Here is a 14341-nt window from a genome sequence, read left to right on the forward strand (position 1 = left end):
GCACTGAGTGAGTCTGCCTTCCAAAGGTGGCTGCATTTTTCCTAATGACAGTTCTCAAAGAAAAGAACATGTAGAGCAGGCACTAGATAACCTCAGCCACCACACAGCTCCATCTGTAGCAATGCTGCACAACACAGTTTTCCTGACTTCCAGTCTAGTGCTTTAGAAGTTGAAATACCAAGAACCTTTTTAAAACCAGTATTATTTCAATTATATCTTCCTCAATTTATAGACTAAAAAACAAAAAAATAAATCTTTGTTTCCAGACAAGCTTTTCCCTACCTGTTTTGTATGGTTCCAGTTACATTAAGAAGAAGTCATCTCATTTTTTTTTCTGCTTTTTTCTACTTACTTTCATTAGAGTAACAATAGAATACTATGTAAATTCAAGCTTTGTGGTCCTAAACACTGGGGGCAACGGGTGAAGCCGTACCTGCCCCAGAAAGGCTATAATTTAAATAAACAGGAAAAAAGAGAAACTGAGGCATAAGATTATAAAGCAACTTCCCAGCACACACAGTAGATCAAAATCTCAGCCCTCCTGGAGGTCCGTCTAGCAACCCATTCATGAGACAGACTGTCTCTTCTAACTTCTTCAGACATTCTCAGATAGCCCTACTTCCTAATTCATTACTTTATGGAGTTTTACATAAACGCTTCTCTTCCTGAGGACACTAATTAAGCCGTCACTATCAAAGGTAAACAAATAGCTTTAAAGCAAATAGCTTTAAAGGATCAGTCAGTTTCACTTACTAAACTTTGATGTGTTCAACTTCTGCAATTTCATCAGTTTTCTCATACCCACAAAATCTTCCAGGCAAAATTTCAATTACTTGTGCACGAAGTGAAGATGGAGAAAATGAGACATATTGTCCACCCCAGCCCACACACACACATTTTTAAAACAATAAAAATCACTTCAACTTTTCTTTACAAAATGGAAAAAAGGGGGAAGCTCTCCCTGGTCGCACTCCAGGCTTAATCTCCTACACCACATCTTGGCTTATTAGAAAGTAAAAAAATAGGACAAACTACTAACACTGAGACATAGATAAATTACTTATTTATGGGAAAAAATACATTTATTAATCAGAACAATCAAAAGATTGAAAGCTGCAACTTCAGCACTGAACTGACCATTTGCCTGCGCCTGCAAATGTGCACTAAATGCCATTCTTCAAAAGGCAATGGTGGGTGGAACAACCACACACATTACGTCCTCTGAGCAAAAGGCCACTATACTCAGGAAGTTTGCAAGGAAAATCATTATTATGCCTTTTAAATGTTTATATTGATATTGGGTAAAGATGGCTTAGGACTGTATCTGTCAGATGCTTTCTCTCCCTGCATCCCTTTTCTTTTTTTTTTCTTTTAAAGTGTTAGAAATTCAACTCTTGGCCACCACAGATGGTTTCCATGATTCGCAGAACGAGAGAAATTATCACATGGCTTTACTTAAATGAAAACGCTGACAAATGGGTAAGTGGAAGTTATTAAATCACAGTGCATACAAATCTATGTGTTTTGACAAATATACAGAAAAAAATACTGAAGTGAGAATGGGAAGAGTGGAATGTGAAGGGGCAAAGAGTGGGGCAATGAAGAGTCTTAAGGAGGACAACAGGAGAAGTCATCAGGATTTGGAGAAAAAAAATGGAGGCAACTAGGGAATGGAGCAAAACCAAGAAGAAAACAGAATTACAAAACAAAATTATGTAGGAGAAGGCAAGTGAAAAGGAAAACAGCAGAGGGAAGGGTAGGAGGAAGAAAGGAAACAGCGGAATGGAAGGGAGAAAAGAGGAAAGAACAATGTCAGAAAAGTTTAGAAGAGACTGAAGATTGAGAGGAAGGCAAGAGGAGTATATCTATCAACTCAAACATCACTTTCATTGCAGATGCCTCAAGAAAAAGAAGTATAACATGTAGAGAAGTTCAAATGATTTTTCAGAGCTTAGGTACTTTTCTATTTAAAATAGAAGAGAAACCTCTGCTCCTTTTTCAGAGTTAGTATATTTTACCAACAAGCCAGTCTCATCTGTGCTATTTTACACTTTGGAAGCTCAAAGTGTTTCCCACTGGATATAACAGCCTCAAGCCAAAGTGTGTTTAAGGTCACAGTCCAAGGAAATTTGCAGTTCTATGATGTGAATTTTCTTCAGAGCAACAGGACTTTTATGACACGCTGTTCTTCATCTCTGTGAACCTGGCCCTGCAACAGGATAAGCATTCCCCTCTCAACATCACGTGCCTCTCTAGCTTCAGTCAGAATCAGGACAAGAAGCACGTGGCTTGATCAGTCCCTTAAATTTAACTGTGAAATAGTAAACAGTTTTTTGTTTGTTTGTTTGTTTTAAAAAAACAGACTTCAGGAAACACGTGGGACCAAATTCTGCCCTCCTTTGCACTAATGTAAATCTGGATATGCACGTTGATGAACACAGAACTACTCCAGGTTCATTCCAGTGTGCCTGAAGAGGAAATCTGAACCACAGCTTCTTCATATGGACATAAAATGAAAAGCAACCACAGCTTCCCTTAGCTTAACAATACACGTTTCATAGGATGTTCAGAAACAACTAGAATAGCTACCACCCACTCAAAAAAAAAGAAAGTAAACACATAACAAAAACGAAACTGCTATTTTGGGACACCTTTTTACGTAGGCTTTCAGTTCAGGCCAACAGCTCAGTACCTAAATTTGATCTCTGAGTGAACTCTGTGGGAGGGGTACAAGTAGTTAGAAAAACACAATTTTTTTTTTTTTGTTGTTGCTCCTGTTGGGGAAAAGGCTGATAAAATATTACCAAAAAGAGCAAACATAGTCCTCTGATGTTAGTTTTCAGAGTCAGTCCTTGGAATCTAAACTTCTTGTTAGAAACATGCCTTTCTCATACTACTTTGACTCTTAGGTCATGCTCTAACCTCAAATCAACGCCAGTTCAGCTATCAGTGATAAAAACATTGTAAACCATACAGATAGCAGTTCCTATTACTAAAGTGGCCCTACTCTTCCTGCTGTTAGATGCTATTTTTAGTTGCTTATGTCTAATCACCCAATTAATCATTCATGCCTAAGTCATCTTTGTATGTCAAGAACCTACTCAAAGCAGTTTTGTTTGTTTTATTAACTTTGCCATTTTAATTGGATGCTATTTCCCAGAAGATTCTTGAGGGGAAAAATATGGGGTTTGCTTACATTTCTTGGTTATAAGAACAACATTTAGCAACTTTTTTGCCTTAGTGCTCTTGAGCAGAGCTAAGAAATTTCTCAAAGCATGGCAGAGATGTGCTTTTTCTTGATCTTGTAAGACAGACACCTCTGTGGCACCAGGCACTAAATCCCAGTTAGACAGCAGGTTCCTGCTGTGTTCTCATCAAACCCTCTGCTGCTTCCACACTTCAAATTTGACTTGCTTGGCTGTTTTCCCCTTCATCTTACAATGGCTTGCTCTTTGCTGCAGCCAGTCTCCTGAATGCCACTTGATTATACATACCTGTACCAGCAAAAAAAATCTGCTAGATGCAGCCCCTAACAATATAACCATGTTGTTACAGCATGGTGGGTTGCACCAATTAAGGTCACAAAAGTCACTTTTTCACTAATGTAGCTTCTTCTACAATGTTGCAGTTCCTCCAAATGCGCACATTAGCACAATGCTAGCAATAGCTAAGCAAGCCACTTCAAAAGTCAGCCAGACATGGGTGCACCCTAAACCAGAAAGAGGTGAAGACTGACAGGAAAAGAGCCAAAGGGAACTAAGAGATAGCAGTGAGGATGAGCAAAGTAGCTAGTAACAAGTTTGAGGGCAGAGAGGGAAAGGGAGAAGAGGAGATTCCCAAGGAGTGGCAGATGCTGTGGGGAAGAGAGAACAGCGGCAACTACAGTTAAAGGCATGTCTTATGCAAGCAACAGACAGAGGTTGCAATAGGGAACAGAGCCAAAACTGGCGACGACTAATAGAAAACATTCCCCTACAGAAGCTGGGATGTAACTCAGGCATGCAGTCCTTGCATTCCCCTGGCAGCAGAAAACAGCTGTTCGTTTTGTCTGTGTCTCCTCCCCTTCTGACATCTGATCTACATACATATGTACTACTGCCATCACTGATGGCATGCCATCAGCACTGAGAGTTCCATAAGTTTGCATCCAGGATTAAAGTGCCCAGACCTTCTTGATGCTGTTGAAATTGGTTTGAGTTGGGTTTTTTTTTTTTGAAAATTTCAACACAGAACATTATCAACTTTTTCCTTGTTTGCCTTTTCAAGCTAGTAAAGAACATCACAGAACTGAAATAAAAGAACTCTACTGTACTGAAGTTCTAAAATCTAGTCCTCAAATGTCAAACAATGAAAAAGCTAAGACTGTCTTTTTAACCTGTGTTCCACTCCTCGACCATAGGCATTTGGTTGTACTCTGCAATTATACCATCACATTCAAATCTTGTACAGTGACCCCTGTCTCATGGATATGTTCTACTTTGGGAACACATTAGGGTGGTGAAGTGACAGAAATACTGTCCAAAGAATCCACGCCTGAAATTTTGTGCAGTCTGGAAGCTGTGAATTAAACATGTATTTACAGGCAGCGAGACGATGAAATCACAGTTAGGTACCCTGAAAGCCACACTGGAGAACTGGATGCTATCCTCACCTCTGCTATAAAGTTACTCCAATACACCACACAAGTGACTGAAAGTTATCACTAGTAGTTTCTAAGTATATATCCTCACTTTCACAATCTCCAAGACCTGCTGATGTGCTGTATGTTCACAGCTGGAACTGGAACCAACTGCTGACATATCCTGAATACTCTGGGAAAGCAGAACTTCAGTCTTACAATGTTTTAAATGCAAGTTTTTTGCAATAATAGCAAATAAATGCTATAGTATAATAAACACTGGAAATAAAATAAAGTTAAGAATTCCAGTGCAACCCCTTGTGATAGATACAAGCAGTAATGAAACACATTTTCCTTGTTGTAAACTAGGCAAGCCATAACTGTCATTATCTCATAACAGGTGTGAATCCAAGCCCATGTAAGCCACAAGAAGTCTGGAGCAGCCTAGTAAGGCTCTACTTTGTCAAAACTAGAGCCAATGGCTTAAATCAAGCACAGACAAGACTGAGGTTTTCTCTTCCTGTGCATAAACACACAGAACTTCTGATACCACAGGATTATTTTTAGCATTCAAGAAGTACAAATTGCACGCTGTCACTGCATTGGTTTTTTTTGCAGTAAGCAAAATATCAGAATTATCCAAATCTACAATGTGAAGTCTAAGAAAGTTGAGAAAAATCAGGTAAGGTTTTAAGCAAACGGAAAACAAAAAGCTGACAAAATATTTGGATGCAGTCCTTTAAAACGTTGTCTTGTCTTTAAAAAAGAAATAAACAAACCAGCAGCTCAAGTAGTTTTGAACTTAACCAGCTTGTTGCCCTTTTACAGTAAGGCAAGGCTGGAGCAAGCAGTTGGTCATACACTGGGCGATCAGCATCTGGTGTACAGAACAGAGCAATTGACTCTTGGGTTACAAGAAAATTAGACCCTTTCCCCACGTTTTCCTCCTGTCCTTTGTGACTTTGCTGATTTGGAATTCAGTTCTCAAAACCTGTCATTCACATTGCAGTTTCAAACTTTGGCAATGTGTTCAGAAAGCATGAAGGCATCTGGGAAGTTGTGTGTCTGGTACGGCAAAGTGCTCAAGGAGTTAGAATACACATCAATAGGTCATTAAAAACAAATCATCCCCAGTTACTGACCTCTGAACTTCTTTGGAGGATTAGCAAGGTCACCGGCCTCTGGCTGAACCACACACCGGTCATCCACCAACCTAGAAAAACAAAGGTTATTACGTTTACCTAAACGTGGTTTTGACTTACTGTATATAAAGGCAGAGACATACCTGTCACACAATAGGTACAGAAGCTCACCTATTTCTCCAATTTAATTCAAAATATAAATTATAAATTCTATTATTCAGTTACTAAGCATAACCAAGAAAAGAAAACTCTACATTTGCCTTCAAGAAGGAGGATTTCTACTAACGGACTAAATTATGGTCTATGTTTCAGATCCCACTTAATTTAAATCCAGTTAATGTCCCTTTTGGTACAACATATCCATTGATGTCACATGTAAAATTCTTGGTTTGTTGTGTTGGAGTCCATTAACCCAGAATCAGAAACAGTTGCTCTTCCACAGCTGTCAGATTTTCACAACCATTACCCTAGGGCATAAACCAAAATCCATCAAACTCAACAAAGAGACTCTGAGCCATTTCAGTGAGGCCTCAAAAGGAAACAGTTGGGAAGGCACACTCATATCTGACATGAGGAAAGAACATTTAAAGCACTGTAGATTAGCTTGACCCTATACTTCTAAGCTGTCCCATGCCTGCAGATTCCTGCATCCCCACTGAGGACTTTTAATGGGATGCACAAAAAACACCCTTCACTTGGGTACAAGAGTATATGTGGATCTGCTTACATGATCCAGACATGCAGGGGAGTTTCTCCAATGACTTGCTGTTTCATAACACTGTTTTATCTAGAATTTGAATCTGGAATCTGATAAAGCACCTTGGATTTTAGTCTTAAAACATTCTGTTATCCTTCTTCACCATTTCCAGTATTTTTCCTCTAAGGATCCATGTGGAATTAAGATTCAACTCCAATCAAACCTCACAGTACCACATTTTCCTTTGCTAAAGTGAATAAGCATTTATTTAATCCACAGCAGAAAAATCTAAATAACAAATCAATTTCTCACAATATTTTAGAAGTTAAACAAACAATAAAATTCAAAAACATAAATTGTTATACTTAACACAGAACTTCCTAAATATAAATTCAGCTTACTTTCAGGAAGCATCCTATAAGTAATCTGCCTGTTTCAAACAATTATGCAGGAAAACAATGTTTAAGGGCACACTACTGGCCTGTCACTTCCCAAAAACAGTCCTACCAGCATTTTCTGTGGGCAACTGCCAGAAAAAGCACAATTTGTGTTCAGTCAAATTACCCAACAGAATGCATTCAGTTTTCACTCAAGTTGAAGTCTTCACATCTAGCCACAAGCACAGCAAGACTGACCCCCCAGCATTCCCATGAATTTTCTACCTCTAGCAAGCTGACCACTGACAAGTGGCCCAGTGTGGCTACAGCTCTCAGAAACAGAAGTGAAAAATGATAAAGAATTTTAGAAGTCAGCAGTTTGGATCTCACAACATACTTGGATGCAAATGGGAGGTGTCAACGAGGAAGGAGAATTGAAGCAACTATTTCAGGAGCAGGCAGGAGTGTGCCATGGCCTTACGGAGTTGTGCTTTTCACAGTCTAGGTTAGGCCAAGCTTAACAAGAACAAAGTGAGGTTTGGAAAGCAGGACTTGGGAAGAGTCAGTCCTGTAAGACCCCTTCTGTCTATGATCTAATGGGCAAAAGCTTCATATAAACAACACCTAAAACCTGGAGTCAGAGAAGAAACAGGGTTGAAGAGGACTACATTAATAGAAACTTTCCCAAAGTTTTTTAATGCCAAGAAGTACTTCCCCTTCAACATAATCCCTCAAAGGCTTTGTGAATGAGCCATAACACTGTCAGGATGGAGGACACTGCACTGGAAACTGAGTGTAATTCACAAGGAACATCTTGTGTTCCTTGGGAACAACTTCTGCACCCTTGTGACAGCTACAACTGCATGAAATGCGAAATTTTCAGTGTGGCACCACATCACTGTAACAAAAGCCATACAGAAAACAAGGTGTTAGTGCTCAGAAAAACAAACAAGAACTTGCACACTCACTCAGCCAGTTAGCTGTGGTGTACAAACATGTCAGATTTCCAAGGCTCAGAAAATAGACATCAAACAATTAATATCAATCACTTTCATTTAAGCATTCTCTAAAGGCACAAAGATATGGACCACAAATGAGTTCTGCAGTCATTAGGAATCACAGACATGAGACAAGACAAAGGAGAAAAGAACTGCTCTACTCCCATCCTACAGACACGAAATGACAGGACAGAAAGATTAACTGACACGTGGTAGGACAGTAGAATGACAGATCAGAAACTTCATCTCCTGAGCCCTTGCTCAGTGCCACAACTCCAGATTATTTTTTTCTTACCAGGTAGCTTACTGCACGGGACAAAAATCTGAATAGAGTATTGCTTTGTCTATATAGCAGTCTTTCAGCAATTTAATCCCCAAAACCGCCATATAATGACATCCATCCTGTATTCCAGCAGTATGTCCTTTGAAGTGTTCACTAGCTACTTGTTTACATTCAGTTTTCACTGAAGTTGGTAAGGGCTTTTCATCTAGCCACATGGCAGAGGTGCTTGTTAACAGTACCATAGTGAGAGTAGAGTTACAGATTCCACACGATGCAAGAATTCAGCCTGTTCTGTACACTGGAACAGAAAAGGCTCTTCAAACACAGACCACTTCCTCTGATGCACAAATCCCATTTTATATCCCAAGCCAAAACGCAGCTGTCGGTTTGTTACAGAAGCGGGCTTGGTGGCTGTTAAACAACCAGTAATTCATGACCTTTGTAACCTGGAAACCATCCATTTGAGATGTGTGAAATCAAACAACAGGCTTGCCTACAAAAGGTCCTGAGCACCTGCAGCTTCTATCAGACCACAGCATAGCATATTTTAAGATCACTTGCTTGCTGGTTTGCATAGGAGGCCAAAGTGAAGGGAAGACTTTTCTGATAGAGGCAGAATTTACTGTGTTATACCATCAAATTTGCTAGCTATTTAAATACTGATTTAAATTATTATGCCAATACTCTAGCCACTGTATCATCAAAGAAGCTCTGGCAAACTTGAAGGGTTTAATTCTTCAGCCAGACTGCAAACAGACTTTACCCGCTGTGTCCTCTGTTGTCATTCAGTACCTGGCAGATACAACATGACCATATTTCAGTTTTTCATATGTTGGCAGCTTATAAACAACAAAGGAGTTCCCCGCACACATATGACATGATTTTTATTTGTGCAAGTTCTTCCCTGAACACAATAAATATCTGGTTTACGCACCATACCTCCAAGTAATTCTGGCACCATTGTAGTAATTATGCTGCTCAGTAGTTCACTGGTGCCCAAAATAAATCACCAGAGAAGTCAAAATAATAATTACAGCCCTGGAGTTAACGCATACTTCTTTGTCTTCAGTAACTGCAGAATTAGAATCTGAGAGTAAGAACATTAATGGAACTGCTTGTCTTAGATGCTCAACCATTCTCGCACTGAAGCCAGTGAACGTTTTTCCATGTGCTGCAGGGGAAGCAAGGGCAGTTCCTCTGCCACGCAACCGCATGCAGCCAATCTCACAGCCTGGCAAGTATTTACGCCATTAAGACCTCACGCTGCAGTGTACAAAGCCACATTAAGCAAGAACTGAAACTATCTAAAGCAATGCCTAGGAGTTAAGGTGCACTTCTCAGCAGATGCAGGGGAAAAAAGTAAAGGCAGCTTTCAACTCCGTGAGCATTAGCCAGGACAGAGCACCATATTGTATGAAGTAGTCAAAGCACAAACCCATACAGAGTCCTACGCCTTTCTTCCTCTCCCTTCATTCTCCCCACCATTTGGTAGGATTAAGTCTGTTCCTCCTAACCACATGCAAAGCCAGACATGTGTAGAGGCATTCAATTTAGTAATATCTTGCAGAAATAAATTCCATATATAAAGTGGAACCTGTGTAAACATATTTACAAGTAGTTTCCAATATAGTGCCTCTCATTTTTGTTTCAGCAACAAAAGGACCAGATCAACTTCTCCCAATACTATTCAGCATTTGTACTCATAACTTGCCTACTACAAACTTCAAACTCCTCATACAGCTTCTAATACCACTCTGCTCACTGGGCATTGGGTAGGAGCACAGAAACAATCACTTGCAGTAATTCCCATTAAATCTTTCTAGTGGGTAGTAGCCTTTGTAGGGGTTTTTCACTGAAGGAAAATGAGTGTGTGAAGAACCACTGAGGACTCACTGTACATTTAGGGAAACAGAAGGCAGGATGCATGGATGGGAGAAGCAGGACTAAGCACCGGCAGTATCATTCATAAGGTAGGTATATTAGCAGAAAATACTAATGGTACCTGGGTTTACTGCTATGAATAATTTACGATGAATGAGCCTTCCTGTTCTACAAGCTCCTCTGATTACCTAATACAGGCTAAAGGTAAGTAAATTAAAGGTTTCGAGGAACTTGCAGATGTAGCTTAAGGGTCAAGGAATAGTTGTGTGGTGATAATCGTGGAAAAACTGTTCACAATGCTGAGTTATTGTACATTTACTATTGCAATACAGTTGCAATCCAGAAGAACAAAAAACAAAGTAAGAAAAAACAGAAATAGAATCATGAGGGATTTCATTCATTCTAGGGGTCTTTCATAACATAAGATGTTTTTTAGATTGTTCCAAGAAAGCAGCCACATGCTATAAAAGTATTCTAGGTTCGTGCCTTTGGTTTTAAAAAATATCATCCTGAAATGCATTTTGTCTCTTCCTATCAACAGACTTCCACTTTTCACAGCCATTGTTATTCAGCAAAGCAATACTGAGACAAACACACAAGACAAAACACACAAGCACACAGATTCTCTTATGCGTGAAACTACACATATGTGTGTGTGCATAATTTATTAAAAAGCACAAGACCCAGCCACTGATGTCTAACTTTGATAATACACAGGGATGAGCAGAACTCAGCTTCATACTCTTTACATGCATGCAGAGTATCTGACTCCTCAAAAAGCTGAATAAACTAAGCTAGAGGCAACGTCTTCAATCTAAGACACTCTCTCAGTTGCTCAGCTTTTAATTGCATGATCATTTCACTGATTTGCTGAGCAGTATAAGGCCTGGCAGGGAGCGACATTGGCAAGAGGAACTGAACCTTTTAACTGCCAGTGAAGCCAAGTAATTATCTTTGTACAACATCAGTTCACAAATCATGCTGAGGTTTCATCCCAAAGACACATAACTTCAACACCCCCTCATGAACAAAATACCAACCCTCAAAGCTTCCCTTCCTTTGCTCCTCAGATGTCCCTTCACATGCACAATCTCCTTATCAAGAATATCCTTTCAGAGCATCTGCCACTCAACATACTTCTTCCCTTCCTAACTGGCATACAAAGCCTCTCTCACGTTCCACACATCCTAGCACACAGTAATCGCTCGGAAAGAGAGGTGCTAGTCATAGCGCTAAGAAGCCAACCAATAATGAACAATAGGTTATTAAACTTTTGCTGCCCTGGAAAACAAGTATCAAATACCTAAGTGCCAAAACAATCAGGTCCACCCAGTTCTTCTCCAGGTACACCCACTTTTCATTTCATTGAGCCTTTTATCAGGCATCTAGGTCAGCCCATTTCTTGCTTGCTTCAGGTGGTCTCCTGCCAAAAATCTACAGTTATCATACCTCACCCTTCCCAAACTGTGAATTCACACTCTGTTTTGACTACCAGTCCTGATTCAAATGATTTACAGCTCTATGATTTAGCTCCACTGTATGAATTTTTTCTTTTTTCCTGGCTCCTTCCTTTCCAAAGCCTAATTTTTCATCATCATCTTTTCACATCTGCCATCTTTCAGGGTCTCCTACAGCAGCCCCCACAACAACCCCAGCTTGCATAGACAATAAAAAGGCTCTTCCTTGCATTTGTAGTAGGGCTATTAAGCCTCTGTACCCTTTTTAGAAAGATTCCACAATAAAAATCTCTTTTGATAAATGGGAGGATGTCAGCACACAACTTTTCAACAAGAATTGCACTACACATCAATGAGATGCAGCAGCACAGAGGGAGACTAGAAAGTCTGACTGCTGTCTGCCTCAAACTTGAGCAATTTTATCCTTTCCTTTCTGAATAAATTTTAATTGCTTCAACCAAAAAGCTTAACACAGGTTGAAAGAAGCTATTAAATTAATACCCCTATTCTAGGAAAACAAACTTCTATGCATCTAAACTAGATCAAACTTCTCAAAATGTCTTAAACAGCAGACAAATCATATCATAAACCATCCTCAGCATAAAACAAGACTGTGGGTGCATTTTACCTCAATGACACACATCAGGAACACCCAGTCATTCTCACCATGGCTGAAAAATGTTTGCGTAGGAACTATCAAATACCAAGGAGATGGAAGGGCAGAAAGCAAGATATCGAGCATACACTGAGGAAACAAAACAATAGCACGCAAGCAGGCAGCTTCACATTTGCACTAACAATTGCACTAATAATCAGCCCTAAAGGTTTTTTTTCTTTAGCGGATAGTGTATTCATATATTCTTGCAACTGTACCTGCAGGCTTGTATAGGCAGGGGAGGAAGCAGAAGTTTTGCCTCTTAATTAAGTCAGGCTAAAAAATCAGGCTATAAATTCTGTATGTAATTTTGTTATTCTTTTGTATTGTATTATATCCAATCATGCTTTTAGCTTGAAAAAGTTTCAGAAACCTATTCAGTAGAACTTATCCCTTTTTAATAGTTACATTTACATTTTAAACATTGTGTAAATTAAAATTAATTACAAGAATAGAGTTAAAATAAATGATTGCAATAATAAAACACGATTCTCTCTGGTTTGCAATCTCCTTGGCCTGCATAATAGGCAAGTAATTTATGCACAGGGAAAATGGTACTGAGCTTAGCTTGGGCATACTAATTTTTGCCAGCTAAATAAACATTCACACAGTATTTCAAGATCCTCACGTCAATACAACATACATTAAGCCACTTTTCAGTGGTGCCAAGCATACCTACATCCTGCTGTCAAAAGCGGACTTGGGAACTGGCAATGGAAGGAGGTGTGCCAGCTCGCCCCACCCAGCTCATTCCCCAGTCACACAGGCTCCTGCTACACTTCTACAAAATGCTGGCTCCCAGGCTTGTTTTGGCTTCAGTCTGTCTCAGGGCCTTTGAAAAACAAATTACATTCCCATAAAACCAAGCAAATGTCTGATTTCTTCCTTTGTTTCCTTTTTTTTTTTTTTAATATGAAAAATAAAACTGTCATAAAAGGATGTTATGATAGGCTAAAGGCATTCAATAGAAGAAAAACTTGCACAGCAACAGCACAGCAACTTTCATCTTTTGGATGAAATTTGTATCAAGACATTCTTCTAAAGCTAAGAAATGGAAAGAATAAAATGAGTATTAGGAAAGCAGCAGAGGCCTGCAGAATACAGACTCCCTAAGAACATGCATCACCTGGGAGCTGGAACAATTTTTCCATTACCAGCATTTTCTTCTTTGGGTGAAATTCTGGTTCTCTTTGAACTTATTGGCAGAATTTCCACTGATGTCTCTGAGGCCAAGATTTCATTCCAGTGACCCTACCTTCCCAGAAGTATACTGGGGGGATTGCTGTCAAAATAAGAGGCAGCATCAGCACTGAGTGCTGGGAAACTCTTCAAATAGAAGGAGCCTTTCACCACTGGCAAAACAACCTCACCTGTAGATGGCATGGAACCTGGATTCTGCTGGCTGCAGTTCAGCCAAGTAAGTGTAAGGTGTCTAGTTCAAATCCAGCATCCAACATCCTTTTTCAGTAAAAGGGTGACAGACAAGCACCTCCAGACAGCAATAACAAACTACTCTAAGGCAGATATGTAAAATAGGAGGATTAAACATCTCCTGGACATGGCCTTCCTCTCTCCCTTGTCTACTTGCTACTTGTGCAGCTTTGAGATGACTACACTTTGGAAAAAACATGTTAAGCGAGACCCCCAGCTATCTCGGGATGGAGGTACTAGCATTCTGCAAGGCTTTCCTCCTAGTTCCACCTGGAAGCACAGCAATTTTAATTCTGCAGGTCTGAGACACAGATGAGAAACACAGGTAGACCTAGTTGAGATATTCCTCCTGACCCCATCCACCTTCCTTCTGTGACCCCTCAGCAAAACAAGACTGATTACACTACACTCTTGGAGGTGGACATTTGCTGTTACGTTTCCAACCACCAGAGAAAGCTGTTATGTTAATATGCCTACACTCATGGTACAAAGCATACGCATCTCCTAAAGTCTGCAAAATCTTCTTTTTTTAAAAAGATAGTGAGCATGACCCTCAATATACATAACAGGGTGAGGATTTTTATGCTGATGCAATTTATTTGTCTCAAAAGATTCCAGCTACTGAGGTGTGGTGGAACCAAAGAAAAATACTGTCCTTCGGTTTCAATTAAGCTTGTTCGACTACTACTCATGATGGTAGTTGTGAAGGACCATTTTAGTAATTGTACACAAAATGAAGAGGTTAAAGAAAGCTGTATTAATTATTACAGCTTTGTTAAAACTGGAAATTTTATCATTTCAA

The 14341-nt window shown here is 39.6% G+C and overlaps 1 protein-coding gene across 2 annotated transcripts in view; it reads right to left on the reverse strand.

The window, feature by feature from the left end:
* ITPR2 (inositol 1,4,5-trisphosphate receptor type 2) overlaps positions 1–14341 on the reverse strand; it is a 998050-nt gene that overhangs the window by 958892 nt on the left and 24817 nt on the right. For both annotated transcript variants that reach the window (XR_011337952.1, XM_069863516.1), the window contains exon 2: positions 5761–5831. Coding sequence is in view for 1 of the 2 variants with exons in the window: in XM_069863516.1 (XP_069719617.1) it covers positions 5761–5831 (71 nt within the window). In the remaining variant the exon portion in view is untranslated. The remainder of the gene's footprint in view (positions 1–5760; positions 5832–14341) is intronic.

This window comes from Phaenicophaeus curvirostris, chromosome 1 (genome assembly GCF_032191515.1).
Source record: "Phaenicophaeus curvirostris isolate KB17595 chromosome 1, BPBGC_Pcur_1.0, whole genome shotgun sequence".
Classification (NCBI taxonomy): Eukaryota; Metazoa; Chordata; class Aves; order Cuculiformes; family Cuculidae; genus Phaenicophaeus; species Phaenicophaeus curvirostris.